The sequence below is a fragment of the Entelurus aequoreus genome, linkage group LG07 (genome assembly GCF_033978785.1).
Source record: "Entelurus aequoreus isolate RoL-2023_Sb linkage group LG07, RoL_Eaeq_v1.1, whole genome shotgun sequence".
Taxonomy (NCBI): domain Eukaryota; kingdom Metazoa; phylum Chordata; class Actinopteri; order Syngnathiformes; family Syngnathidae; genus Entelurus; species Entelurus aequoreus.
Genome location: NC_084737.1, coordinates 36957330 through 36971932, shown reverse-complemented (window position 1 = coordinate 36971932; position 14603 = coordinate 36957330). Strand labels below are relative to the sequence as shown.

At 40.1% G+C, this 14603-nt stretch overlaps 1 protein-coding gene across 1 annotated transcript in view; it reads left to right on the top strand.

Annotated features, from left to right (window-relative positions):
* cacna1fa (calcium channel, voltage-dependent, L type, alpha 1F subunit a) overlaps positions 1–14603 on the top strand; it is a 45617-nt gene that overhangs the window by 15190 nt on the left and 15824 nt on the right. The window contains exons 22-41 of the mRNA XM_062053449.1: positions 27–86; positions 168–274; positions 370–457; positions 2816–2923; positions 3002–3054; positions 6279–6425; positions 6493–6694; positions 6774–6932; positions 7007–7117; positions 7193–7276; positions 9831–9851; positions 9945–10073; positions 10146–10211; positions 10297–10388; positions 10518–10677; positions 11723–11850; positions 11931–12027; positions 12115–12217; positions 12307–12408; positions 12484–12608. Of these exons, the coding sequence (XP_061909433.1) occupies positions 27–86; positions 168–274; positions 370–457; positions 2816–2923; positions 3002–3054; positions 6279–6425; positions 6493–6694; positions 6774–6932; positions 7007–7117; positions 7193–7276; positions 9831–9851; positions 9945–10073; positions 10146–10211; positions 10297–10388; positions 10518–10677; positions 11723–11850; positions 11931–12027; positions 12115–12217; positions 12307–12408; positions 12484–12608 (2142 nt within the window). The remainder of the gene's footprint in view (positions 1–26; positions 87–167; positions 275–369; positions 458–2815; positions 2924–3001; positions 3055–6278; positions 6426–6492; positions 6695–6773; positions 6933–7006; positions 7118–7192; positions 7277–9830; positions 9852–9944; positions 10074–10145; positions 10212–10296; positions 10389–10517; positions 10678–11722; positions 11851–11930; positions 12028–12114; positions 12218–12306; positions 12409–12483; positions 12609–14603) is intronic.

Genomic DNA, 14603 nt, shown 5'->3' with positions numbered 1-14603 from the left:
GCTGAAGCTGACTTTGTCATTCTCAGGTCCTGGGTTACGCTGACTATGTTTTTACTTCAGTTTTTACTGTGGAGATTGTACTGAAGGTAACTGCTGCCCTCAAAGCATCATAAGTACTGTATAAGAGCAAGGAAAGTTTTTGACTTCATGCCTTGTGCCGCGTCAAGATGGCGGTGTATGGAGCTTTTCTTCACACCGGTTCCTTCTGCAGAAACGCCTTCAACCTTCTGGACTTGTTAGTGGTCAGTGTGTCGCTCACGTCTTTCTTTCTTCAGTAAGTAGATCAGTTGTCTACTGAAAAGCGTTAAATATCCAGACTTACCACAGATCATGTGACTGTTTCTAATCTAAACCCATTTTTGTTCCCAGCTCAAGCGCTATCTCTGTGGTGAAGATTCTCAGGGTGCTCCGTGTGCTCAGACCTCTTCGTGCCATCAACAGAGCCAAGGGACTGAAAGTAAGTATAATGCACTATACCTCAACTTACAAGCTTAATTTCTTCTGTGACTAAACTCATACCTCAAAACTCTTGTATCTCAAATTCATGTCTCCCATTAAAATAAAATGCAATCAATTTAATCGGTGCTTGGCCCCCCCAAAACTAATTTTAACATGTATTGTAACATATCTTTTAAAAAGAAAATACAAATCTTTGATAGGGAATATATTCTAAAAAACAATACAATATTATGAAAAACAATACAATAGAAGGTACTACTAACAACTTCAGTAGTTTTAAGAAGTATTGTAATAATAATGTACAGCATTTACCTTTGAAAGTGGACTTCTATAATATTTCCATCCAGCTGCTTCTCCGTCAAACGCATCATCAGCAGCTTTTCTCCATATTTATATGGCTAAATTATTATATGGAGGCTTTGGCCTTGGAACCGTAACTCCTCTCTGGCAAAAGGCATCTGCAACCGAACGTCGAACTATGGTTGTAGAGGAAGTGCGTCGTCAGGAGGAAACAGCCAGACGTTCCAAAACCGCAACACAAGCCGAACAGGGCCGCTGGACAAGGTGGGAGGGTGTTGAAAAGAAAAAACTCACGTGGAGCGAACTTTGGGGCATGGAATCCAACAGGCTGAGTTTCATCGTTCGAGCAACATATGATGCGCTACCATCTCCCATAAACCTGCAACAATGGTTTGGAAAGGACCCATCCTGTCCCCAGTGTACAACCCCAGCAACACTTAAGCACATAATGGTTGGCTGTAGAACCAGCCTCACTCAAGGCAGATATACGTGGAGACATAACCAGGTCCTCAGATGTCTAGCTGACAAACTTGAGTGCAGGAGGATATCCATCAACGCCCAACCCATCAACAACCAGGATGTGTGCCGACACCTACCAGCGTTTGTTCGGGAGGGGGAAAAGCTGAAGACAAGACCTTCAAATCCTGATCCAAGCCCATTGAATGCAGCCAGGGACCGGCAGATGCGAGTCGACTTAGATCAGAGGCTAATTTTCCCCCCGGCGATCGCAACGACCACCCTGCGTCCAGACCTCGTCCTATGGTCTGACACCTGCCATATTGTCTATATCATTGAACTGACAGTTCCGTGGGAGGATGCCATCGAAGAAGCGTATGAACGCAAGAAGCTGCGGTACTCCAACCTTGCAGCTGAGGCAGAGGACAGAGGCTGGAGGGTAAGGGTGCGCCCAGTGGAGGTGGGCTGTAGGGGCTTTGTAGCTAGCACAACAGAAAAGCTCCTTAGGGAGGTTGGAGTCAGGGGGCAGGCTCACAGACAGGCCATTAAAGAGCTGGCCAACACAGCAGTCAGGTGCAAGCCTGGCTCAGGGAGGAGGACGCCCCTGCCATGCAGAGTCCCCAGGGATTGTACCAACTAGTCCTTTCAACAAATTATCCATCCAGCTGCTTCTCTGTCAAACGCATCATCAGCAGCTTTTCTCCATATTTACTATATGGCTAAAAATCATATGGCCCCATTCCTGGGTGGATCTCGTGTGAGCTAAAGAGAGGGGGGTTAATCCTTTTGCAATGCAGTCTGCTGAAAATGATGAAATGCTCCACTCTAATTAGCAACTGACGCTGTAGTCAAAGTTGGAATTGCCACAAAACACATTTTAAGTTATTCAACACTCTACTGTTATCTGGTGGCTAAAGTGGATAGTGCACCCCCCAATTTGTTTCGTCTGTCAGGTAAACCGTGGGGCCATATGACAACTTTTGCTTCAGTGTAGTGCAGACTAGCAGTACTAAGCTTGTACTTCTTCGCCAAGTAATGTTTTTGATGATTTCTTTCTTTAACTCAATGAAGACAATGCGCTTCTTCTTCTCCTCCACACTTACGTTCTTCATTCCAATGGTTGGAAAACAACTTATATTAATCACTAGCTATAACCTATTGCTAGTGAGTAAGACCAGATGTTTTGTGTCTTATGGGGTTTACTTTGACATTTGCTACATCAACTAATGGCGGCGAAAATTGTATCCCAACTTTTTGCTTGCAATTTAAAGCATAACAATGAGCTGAAAGACAACTCTTATCTCAAAACACCCTTAAGTTAGGGCACTCTTAAGTAAAGGTACGACTGTATTAATATTTAAAACTGTTAGAACAAGCTTAAACTATGATGCAACATATTTCTACACCATTGCAAACTACAATTACAAAAGAAAATCCTCTTTGACAGTGTCAATCATATCAAAATTTATAAAAAAACAAAACAACATATTTTTCCCCGCAACTCGATTGCTTCTTGTATTTGATCTCAGTTGTGCAAGTGTACCTGAAATTACGGCTCAGGAGTATAGTTTTTCTAAGTAATGTTTTCTGTCTGTAAAAGAACGTGGTACAGTGTGTGTTTGTTGCAATCCGCACCATCGGCAACATCTTGATCGTCACAACGCTCCTTCAGTTCATGTTTGCCTGCATCGGGGTGCAGCTTTTCAAGGTTTGTTCCCTCTGAATTCAAATGTCCTTATCTATGCTGAAAGTGAGAAACAATAATTGTTTTGTTTTCGTGTTTCAGGGCAGATTCTACAGCTGCACAGATGAAGCCAAACACACTCCCGATGAGTGCAAGTTAGTTTTATTTAGATTTTTTGTTTTGTTTAATCCCCACAAAACAACAGAACTGATCCTCTGTATAGAGTGTTTATGTTGACTTGCTATGAAAGCAGACATAGGCCTATTTCTCTATGTCAAAGCAAACGCACTAAGATGTACAAGATTCAAGATGTTTGTCATGTGCACAGCAGAAACTCTGAAATTCTAACTTTGCTAGACCTTCAATTAGATTAAGTAGATGAAAATATATAACAAAACAATTATAAATAATAAAAGAAAAGGAAAAGTACATGAGAACACAGTTTTAAAAAACATTTAAAAATATAGTCTATTTGAGTTCTGTTGTCGTTAGAAAAATGTAAAAGAAGAATACTGCAAGTATTATAATGCATATAGATGTAGGCTTAATTTTTTCCGGTATTGCAGGTTGCAGATATATTGCACAGTGTGGATGACAGCTGTGGATTCAAAAATACTTTGATAACAGGTGTCAGATCTGGCCTACCACTTCAATTTATGTTGCCCACGAAAGACTTGCGAAAATTATGTACTTTCTGGCTAAATGTTTTTGTTGTTTCAATTTTGACAGAAAAAAAACCTACTGCACGCAATTGCATATTTTCTAAACTTTACAATATTATCTGATCATGCAACACAATTTGAAAAAAATGTTTGTTATCAAAAATAATTAAATATCTGTTTAATATCTAAATTACAATTTCAAAACAAGTTATCCATCGATATGTTGGTAAAAAAATATATATAATATGGCCTTTGCAAGTTGTGTAACAAGGCCATCATACATTTATAGTCATATTTATTTACCGCTACATGTTGCTTTCTGAGAGCAGCCATAATTGCGAGGTGACCCTCAATACAAAGGAGTTGACACCCATGCTTTAGATCAGACCTGGCAAAATACATTTTAAAAAGTATCTATTTTGAGTGTACAATACAACGGTGCTGCTTTTGTTTTGAAAAGCGTTATTTGTATTACTTCCGTGTGGACGTATGCTCGTGCACGATTGTGACTGAATGTGAACAGCGGCAATCACAAATTACAAAATAAATTAAAAAATATATCTACGTCGTGCATGCAATACAACTGTGCTGCTTTTATTTTGAAAAGTGTTATTTATGGGCGTATGTCCGTGTGTAACCTGTGAGTGAAGGTGCACAGCGACAAGTTATCTCTGGTTATCCCCGAGACGCTAAAAAAAGAAAAGTTGATGACGAATGGCGTGTTTTCAACAAGACATGGACTGCCAAGTATTTCTTTACAGAAATTAAAGGTAAAGCCGTGTGCTTAATTTGTGGTACACAGGTTGCTGTGTTTAAAGAATATAGTGTAACGACCTGCTGAAGTGTGTTCTTGAGATGCGGAAATGAGGAGTGAGGATAGACGTGCGTGTGGAAAGAACGAGATAAGTTGAGCTGTGTTAGTATAGGTTGCTCAATAAAAGTTTAAAAAGAGCGTCAGACTTGGTGTGCACTTCTTCTGGACGCTACAATTGGTGTCAGAAGTAAAACTTGGCGCATACTGCTGCTGCTTGTGTGCGCATACTGCGCTGCTTGTGTGCGCATACTGCGCTGCTTGTGTGCGCATACTGCGCTGCTTGTGTGCTCAGCCTGCTACGTCATCGAGAGGTACGTGCCACGATGTTTCCTGGCGACTTTGTCAAGATGGAACGGGAGGAGAAGGACATTGAGTGGGGACTTAAGGTGCCGGCAGCGACTGCAGATGTCTGTGTGAATCCCGGACGTGAGGAGCTCGCCGCAAAGAGAGAGAGAGAGGGAGGAAGGAGAGAGGCAGCGTCTACAGGTGCAGCGCACGCTGCTTGGCATGGGGGAATTCCGCCCTCAATGAAGACTCCCAGGTTTGATGGCAAGGCGAACTGGGAGGCATTTCATCCCACTTCTGACACCAATTGTAGCGTCCAGAAGAAGTGCACACCAAGTCTGACACTCTTTTTAAACTTTTATTGAGCAACCTATACTAACACAGCTCAACTTATCTCGTTCTTTCCACACGCACGTCTATCCTCACTCCTCATTTCCGCAACAGCAATGCTTCCTCCTTCTTCGCCAATCACCTTACAGGCGTGCTACGTTCACAACAAAGAGGATGAAGGATAAAGTGACAGAAATTGAAATTTTTGCATTGTATTATTCATCAGGAAGTGTTGGGTAAGAAAGTGTTAAAAATAAAACCATCAAAAGCCATCTGCTTTTGTATAAAGATAAGTTAGGTTAAATGAAAATATTATTATTATTATTATTATTATTATTTATCTTACGGTATATCAAAAATAATTTGAGCAAAATTTAATTGAAATATTGTCGGTGTGGCCCTCCAGCAGTGCTCGGGTTGCTCATGCGGCCCCCGGTAAAAATTAATTGCCCACCCCTGCTTTAGATGGTTAAAGTAGCTGAGGACAAAGGTCATATTGGTATATATGGGGATTACTAACAACATCAAAAATAACTGCTGAGGCTTGGAAGGGGACAGAGGCTTGCCAAACACACTGTCCATAAGAAAATAAAATATGCCAATGACTACATTCCCTTTAGATGTTAAATACATACAAGTTTGTCCAAAAGTGTGCCACTGTTGTTCTGCACTCCAAAAACAGTTTCTAGCAGCTAATCAACGTAAAATGTAATTGCAACACCAGCTGCTACTTGATAGCATTCAAGAAGTCTGTGGATTTTACAGGATATCTTATGTAAGATGCTTAGGATAGCAAAGTGGAAAATGTGTAGGACTATTATCTGTAGTTTCAATTTGATTCAAGAGGTCTGAGGTCGCTGAAGTTCACTCAGTTCATTGCTGCTAACCAGTTTGCAATGACACCTCCCATCAGCTGGCACAATTATCCATTTTCCTTTCATCATTCCAAGAATTATTCTAGAACTATTACTTGGCGGCGTGCCGAAGTTGGTAGAGTGGCCGTGCCAGCAATCGGAGGGTTGCTGGTTACTGGGGTTCAATCCCCACCTTCTACCATCCTAGTCACGTCCGTTGTGTCCTTGGGCAAGACACTTCACCCTTGCTCCTGATGGCTGCTGGTTAGCGCCTTGCATGGCAGCTCCTGCCATCAGTGTGTGAATGTGTGTGTGAATGGGTGAATGTGGAAATAGTGTCAAAGCGCTTTGAGTACCTTGAAGGTAGAAAAGCGCTATACAAGTATAACCCATTTATCATTTATCATTTAATAATAACATTGCATGATTTTTAGGGGAACGTTTGTGGTCTATAAAGACGGGGATATGAACCATCCAATGGTGAGAGAGAGGATTTGGGAAAACAGCGACTTCAACTTTGACAATGTGCTGATGGGCATGCTGGCTTTGTTCACAGTGTCCACGTTTGAAGGATGGCCACAGTAAGTCAGAACCTCAAGCTGGTGTTCTGTTCATTATTTACATTCTGGTCGTCTAATTTGTGTAAAGGCTCCTGTACCGGGCAGTGGATGCCAATGCCATAAACCACGGTCCTATTTACAACTACCGGGTGGAAATCTCCATCTTTTTCATCATCTATATCATCATCATCGCCTTCTTCATGATGAACATTTTTGTGGGTTTTGTCATCATTACCTTCCGAGAACAAGGAGAGGCTGAATTCAAAAACTGCGAACTCAACAAAAACCAGGTCAGTTGACCAAGCATATTGTTTTCAATTTAAAATACATTAGATTTGTTTAAACGTCAACCTGTTCTCTCTTCTGCAGCGCCAATGTGTCTACTATGCCTTGAAAGCTCAACCGATAAAAATTTACATACCCAAAAATCCCTCCCAGCTCAAATTCTGGAGGATAATAAACTCCAGCCAGTTTGAGTACGTAATGTTTGTGCTGATTCTGGGCAACACGCTCACCCTGGCAATACAGGTACTCTTGTCCAGACATATTCACCAAATAAAATTATTGCATTATTCTAAATGGAGGTTTTATTTAATTTTCAGCATTATGAGCAGTCCAAAAACTTCACCTCTGTCATGGACATCCTCAACATGATCTTCACTGTGGTGTTCACCATTGAGATGGTCATCAAGTTACTGGCTCTTCGTGTGCATGTGAGATTTCATCTGATGACCAATGAAACTAAAGCGTTTCTGACACTCACAGAGCTTTTTTTCCCCCCTCTGTAGCACTATTTTATTGATCCATGGAATTCTTTTGATGCTTTGATTGTTGTGGGAAGCGTGTTGGACATTGCAGTCTCAGAGTTCAGTGTAAGTTAACTCACTTTTCCGAGAGTGGCTGTTAAAAAATATTCTAGGAAATACTGTCCACTTGGATTACTTGAACATAGCTGCAATTCTTGCAAAATGTTAGGTCTTTCTCGTTTAGGGCCCTATTCTACCATGTGCTTACATGAAAAAAGCTGTACATTCTCCCCCTCAATTCAAGTCTGTCACTGCATGCTTTCACCCAAGATGCGCACTCTGGGTTAATTGTGACTGTCCCCAGTCAAATCTGGCCTACCGTGTATTTTCTTATCGACCTCAGTACTTTTGCTCTTATGCGCTTCTGACACTGGAATAAGTCCCAGAAGGGTGAAACATGATATTGCATTTGAAGTTTGGGTGTAGTGCACACCACACATAATAAAATGATATAAGAAACTTCTAGGGAGCTATCATATCTATTTTGATCGCTTCAATTTGAGACACTTGGTAACTTTAATTTAGCTGAGGATAAAAACACCAAAATTAGGGTTGGGTATCGTTTGAATTCGAATGATTCCGATTCCGATTCTTTGTTTCGATTCCGATTCCTGACGATTCTCGATTGCGATTCTTCTTGTACCATGCCGGGATCAATGTGTTCGACAGGTAGTCCCTGGAAGGTGGTATGTATTTTGGGTTGAGAGTTTTCACCATATCCCTGCAAACATAAACAAACATGTAATGTTGCTGTTACTGTTTAGCCCAGTATCAATTAGCTTAGCTTTAACGTTATTGCTTAACTAACCTAAATGTTGGAGATTCCACCTCTGAAAAGGGATGCAGTCTTTTGACTATGTGTGCAGTGACCTTTCTGTGGCACTCTTCCGTCTGTGGCACCGACATCTTCCCCATTGCCGCTACGGTGAACGGAGTACGCGGAGCACATCGCGGAGCACATCGCGGAGCACATCGCGGAGCACATCGCGGAGCACATCGCGGAGCACATCGCGGAGCACATCGCGGAGCACATCGCGGAGCACATCGCGGAGCCTGGCGAGCAGGTTGTAAATTGTCTATGAAAAAATATGCGTGCTAATTTGTTAGCTGCCTCGACGTTGGCGCAAAACACATTATTTATTGCATATATATTGTTTTACTTACCGGATTCGGACTGCAATGCAGTCACCGAGGTGCCAGGCTGGGCGTCGAAGCCAGAGGAAGAGGCACAGGAGGACGGTCGGCGCAGCGCGTCGAAGACGGTACACGCTTTATTTTGTACTCGGAAGTGCTTCATCATGTTCGACGTGCACCCTCCTAAGCACGAAACAGTCCTGTCGCATGTGTTACATTTCGCCGATATTTCATTTTTTTTAGTAAAATAAAGCCACACTTCGACCGCCGACGCCCGCTATCCATGCTTGACTGACTCGCTCGGCTACATAGGCTCGGCTATGCTAACACTTCCGGCGGTGGGCGCTTCTTCGTTGGTGTTTAGCGGCTTCTTCTTCCGGTCGTCGGACTTATTCTTTTTTTCCGGTCGGCGGACTGGGTATCGAAACTAGGAATCGAAATTTAAACTTTTGAACGATTCCGGGAGAATTGGAAAGTTAGTCCCGGTTCCAATCGATACTCGATACTCGATACCCAACCCTAACCATAATGCTTCTCTGAATTGACTATCAAAAACCAAATTGCACATCGTTTACCTTCTGTGTCTGTGCATAAGTGGATGACAAGGCAAGTGTGCATTGTTATTCAAACTGTCAGCTGTCATGCTCCCCCTCGTAAGCACAAGCACACAAAAACGTTCACGCACACAAACCTCCTGACGTGCCACAGCTTCACAAACCGTTGTACTAGACCAAACTATGTACACACACTGCATCACATGACGACACAAGTACACGTGACAAGCGTTGACTGGATTGATACGACTATTTCAAATTCAAAATGTTATCTTTTTCATGGATTTCAATGACATTCAATAATGTTAGTAAAACTCCATGTTCTATTAATTTCACACAGTCAATAAATAGGCGTCACGACAAAGTCCACCTCATTAGTTATAAGCTCACGTAAAAGAACACTTAAGGGCAAGTGGGATAGTAGAGCCCAGAGCGTCCTGGGATAGAATGTGTTTGCAAAAAAATGGCAGAATTTTCTTTATTGGGGTTGCTTGGTATTAGAGCTCTGCGTAATTCAAATTGTCCAAGTAAAAGACAACCTGTCTTTTAAGAATTGGCTAATTTATCTTATCTAATTTGTGATGTTTTAATGGCATCTATTGGTTCAAAGCAGACAACATGGAACTTGAAAGCTTATTAACAATGATGATTGACCCAGTGACTACCTAATGTCTTCATGTATCTGCATTTTGACCATGAAACGATTTCCAGACTTTGAACTGGGACATTAATTGGTTAGCATTTTTTCGCATTTAACCCAAAAGTCACAGCTATACTTTGGACTGGGGTGGGAGTGGTTTGCTGAAAGACTCCCAGACATAGGTTATTGCATGTAAAGAGTTAAATTTTGTTCTTTGGTTCTGTTTTTTCTTCACCGATCCTTATCTATGTCTCCCTTTTCCCATTGTCAATCAATGCGGATGTTTCCCCAGGGAGGAGGAGGTCACGGTGAGGTGAGATGGCCATAGACTCTCAGTTTCGCTTCTGGACGTGTAGATGTTCAAGCGTTGTTTCGAACTCTTTTTCTTGTTTTCTCTTGGCTTCAGGGAAAAGGTGAAAGTGGCAAAGTTTCCATCACATTCTTCCGTTTGTTTCGAGTGCTGCGATTGGTCAAACTGCTCAGTAAAGGAGAAGGCATTCGAACTCTCTTGTGGACTTTTGTCAAGTCGCTCCAGGTCAGTAGAACACAGAATGGAATATTTGGAATATAATGTACTTTCTTCTAATTATGACATGTTTTGGCGTAGGCTTTACCATACGTTGGTTTGCTCATTGCAATGATCTTTTTCATCTATGCTGTGATAGGCATGCAGGTGAGTCCCTGCAATAATTTGATCCAATAAGAACACATTTAAACTGGAATTTAAACTGATTTTCACTTTGCTTGCTTCCTGGTAGACATTTGGGAAAGTGGCCGTTGATGATGACACACATATCAACAGAAACTGCAACTTTCAGACTTTCTTCATGGCTGTTCTGGTGCTATTCAGGTGATGCTTCATTTGTTTTTAAGTGTGCTAACCTTTCTACATGCCTACTAATTGTACCTGTTTTCAGTTACACTCCTACATTGCTCTTCTAATTGTCACATTGAAAAAACTGCCATTTTCTCCTCATAGGTGTGCCACTGGAGAGCAGTGGCAGGAAATCATGTTGGCCGCATTGCCCGGAAGGCGCTGCGACCCAGAGTCAGACACAGAGCCTGGTGAAGAGTTCTCTTGCGGCAGCAACTTGTCCTACATCTACTTTATCAGCTTCTTCATGCTCTGCGCTTACTTGGTGAGTAAGGTCAAGCATGATGTCTTGAGGTCTACATCGTGTTCCATGAATCACTATGGCTTTTTTTTAAAGCTTTTGCATTGTAATTCCCAGTCCAGCACCTGTCATTTTATTTAGTTTCAATTGATATATCTTGTGTTGGAGCCATGATTCATTTCAATCCACCTAGTGCAACAGCTCTCCAAGATGTGAACACTCTTTTGTAACTGCAGACTAATGAACAGATTTAATCTGAAACAGGTGTTATCTTTAGAAATACAAATTTACAAGAGGGATTTCTATAATTATTTCCTCAGAAATGAGTGATTCCATTTTTTTTCACTCTCCTTGACCTAAAAGTTAAACTTTTACTGACTAACACAATTTATATTCTCGATTTCTTTTAATGTTTCTTAAAGCCATAAAGTTGCCATTTGTAATGATTATTGGTTTGTGTCATGGCTGTTGCCTGTTTTTCTACAAAATGAAATAGTTGTATAAACATCCTTCAAGTCTGTAGGTGATACCATAATATTTGCCAGGGGTTTTAATCACGTATGAACAATAAACAAAAAGACTACATTGACAACTATAATTTAGTTAAATATGTTTATTAGTCATGTGTTTACATTCAGGATAATAAAAAAATAGGTTAAAGGTCTAGTGTTTAGTATCTCCTCCCGTCGTGAAGCCAATTCAGAGCGGCTTTATTTCGCTCCGGCATTTATTGAAATTAAACAAAACATAAAGAAATGGGCAGAAACTATGAAACCTTCTTTAGATATTTTCTCTTTGGGGAAAATGTTTGGCGACATCATAAACTTAAATAATACGGTTGTTTTAGGAACACGGCCGAAAATCTGTAATGACAGCTAAATTGGAAATGACCTCTATGGGCTTTATGGGATGTGGTGGATGCTTCTGAACCAAACTAAAACTATTACAATGGACATGTTGACTCTGTGTTTATGACGGGGGCCGGCCTTGTTGGCACACAGTTTTAATTGTATTTTCATGTATGTTTCTCTGTTTTTTGCAACATATCTATGCTTTTCCTTCTGTTCAGATTATCAATTTATTTATTGCTGTCATCATGGACAACTTTGAGTACCTAACAAGAGACTGGACTGTACTTGGTACTCACCACCTGGACGAGTTTAAAAGAGTTTGGTCGGACTATGATCCAGAAGCCACGTAATAACTATTTTTCTTCACATGTCCTGTGCTGTCAAGATGCCATTACTTTTCTCAGTGTGTGTTTTGTTCTCTCGCAGTGGCCGCATTAAGCACATCGATGTCATCACCATGCTGCGGAGAATTCAGCCACCTCTTGGTTTTGGGAAACTGTGTCCTCACCGTGTTGCTTGCAAAGTAAGTTCTCGTACCTAACAGATAGTGTTCTTCATATTTGGCTTTGGAAAATATTGATATATCCTTTCTGTGCACACTTCATCTCAGAGGTTGGTTTCTATGAATGTTCCTCTGCACCCTGATGGGACGGTCACCTTCAGCGCTACCTTGTTTGCGCTGGTGCGAACTTCCCTTAAGATCAAGACTGAAGGTTGTATCTTTTTCTCACCACTCACACACGTACTTATTCAAGCTTTATGCACAAGAATTGGATACATTTGCTTTTTCGTTTTTTTTTAGGGCCCATCGATAAGCAGAATGAAGAATTGAAGCTCATCATCAAGAAACTGTGGAAGCGGACCAAGCCTAAACTCATAGATGAAATAATTCCTCCCCCTAGAGGTATACTAAAGTATTACAATACCATAATTGAATTACATTTCTGTTCATGCTCCTCCAACTCTCTTGCTTTTCTAGGGGATGAGGTGACTTGCGGCAAGTTTTATGCCAGCTTTTTGATTCAGGACTATTTCAAAAAATACCGCAAGAGAAAAGAGAGAGAAAGAAAGTCTAAAAGGAAGGACAAAGCTGCTTCTCTTCAGGTAACCAACCTGTTACAATGTACAAAAAAAATCAGATTTTCCAATCACCAGCCCTAAACTCAAATATATTAATGAAAAAGGTTGTTGTACCTAAAAAAAACATGTGTGAAGAAACATTTGTCACTTGAAGGAATTTTTTGAATATCTTAACATTGCCGCTATATTTACTGTAGCTTTAGACAGTGGATGAAATCAAATCAAATCAAACTTTTTATATAGCACTTTTCATACACATGCAAGTGGCAAACAAAAAGTGCTGTACAAAACAAAACAAAGCAAACAACAAAAATAATAATAATAGAAGAAGAGAAGAAAACTCACACACACACACACACACACACACACACACACACACACACACACACACCCACACACGCGCACACACACACACAGCACCATTGACAATAACAAAGCAAAAACAAAACATAGCATGGCACTGAGGATTTGAGGGAAAACGCCACCTTAGAGGCATCTACACTGGAGAATAACAAAAATTAACGTTATTAAAAATATATAGTATAGAAACTACGATAAAGTATATGTAAAAATTTAAATATAAATATTACTTTAATAAGTTAATAAAAACATAACATTGAGAGAATTTTAGTAAAAAATATTAATGATTAATATAGAAAACAACACAATAAAATAATTAAAAACAGACGATCAGTAAAAAGCCTGATTAAAAAGGTGTGTCTTCAGCCTTTAAAAAAAAAAAATCAACGCTCTCTGCAGTGCTGAGGCTCTCTGGCAGGCTGTTCCACAGGTGGGGGCCATAGTGGCTAAAAACGCTTCACCGTGTGCATGGATCTTTGTCCTGGTATTTGGTAAAGCTGAGGCCGGTGCCAGAGGACCTCAGGATCCGTGGGTGTTGATACGGTAAAAGCAGGTCAGATAGCTAAGAAGGCGCAAGGTCATTAAGACATTTGAAAACTAATGATATAACTTTAAAATCGACCCTGAAGAGGACTTGGAGCCAATGCAGCAACTTTAAAACTGGTGTATTGTGCTTCCGCCCTCTGGTCTTTGTCAGCACGCATGCAGCTGAGTTTTAGCAGCAACTCGCTTATTTTACTTTCATTATTTGTAGTCTTATGCAGTTTTGTCCCTGCGTGTTTCCACTTTTTACACAAGGTGTCAAGAAATGTGAATACACTTTGAATAATAATAATAATAGAGGCAATTTTTACTCAACCCTCAAGGGACAATGGCCAACTTTTTGCCTTAATTTTGGCCATCATTTTTGTCGTTACTCTATTATTACTAAAAAGTTTACTAGATAATTTTTTCATGTTGAATTTTAAAATTCCAGTGTCCAAATAATTCAAAGGTGTAGCAGTTAAATCCACAAAACCCCAAATAATTTAAAAGTCCATCATTCAAAGGGCATAAAAACATTTTGGATTATTATTTATTTTTACTTTCTTTTCTTAAATATCTCAATCAACTTCAGCCAAAAATAAAAAATACCTATGGTGTAGTGGTTTTTGTTTAATTTTAACCTTTAGAAGGCATTTTGTTCAAATGATGTCACAGTAGTCAATTTAAATTAGCATAAAATGAGTTATTTTAGTCATTTAAATGTGTGACATTATCTGATCAAATGTGTCAAATAATTGTAGAAATACTATTTTTGTTTAGGACTGAAGTGTATTAATAAATGTAAGCAAAAAATAATAATAATCCAAAATGTTTCACGCCTTTCAAAAACTTAAGTACTTTTTTGTCCTGATAAGCATTGAAGATAATTAAAATTGAACCAAAAAAGTGAATAAAATGCTTTTTAAGACAAGGCCTCTTGTTATAGATATTCATATGCTTGACAGAGATAGCGGTCAGAAGACAATTATCTGTGTCTCAACAACCAACTTTTTTTACTTACTGATACTGGTTTTTGTGTATTTGGAATCTGCATAAGTCCCGAAAATTTGAAATCAAACAATAGTGACATGGCGGAGATATTTATAAAACAATCTTGCCTACCTTCATACTTCC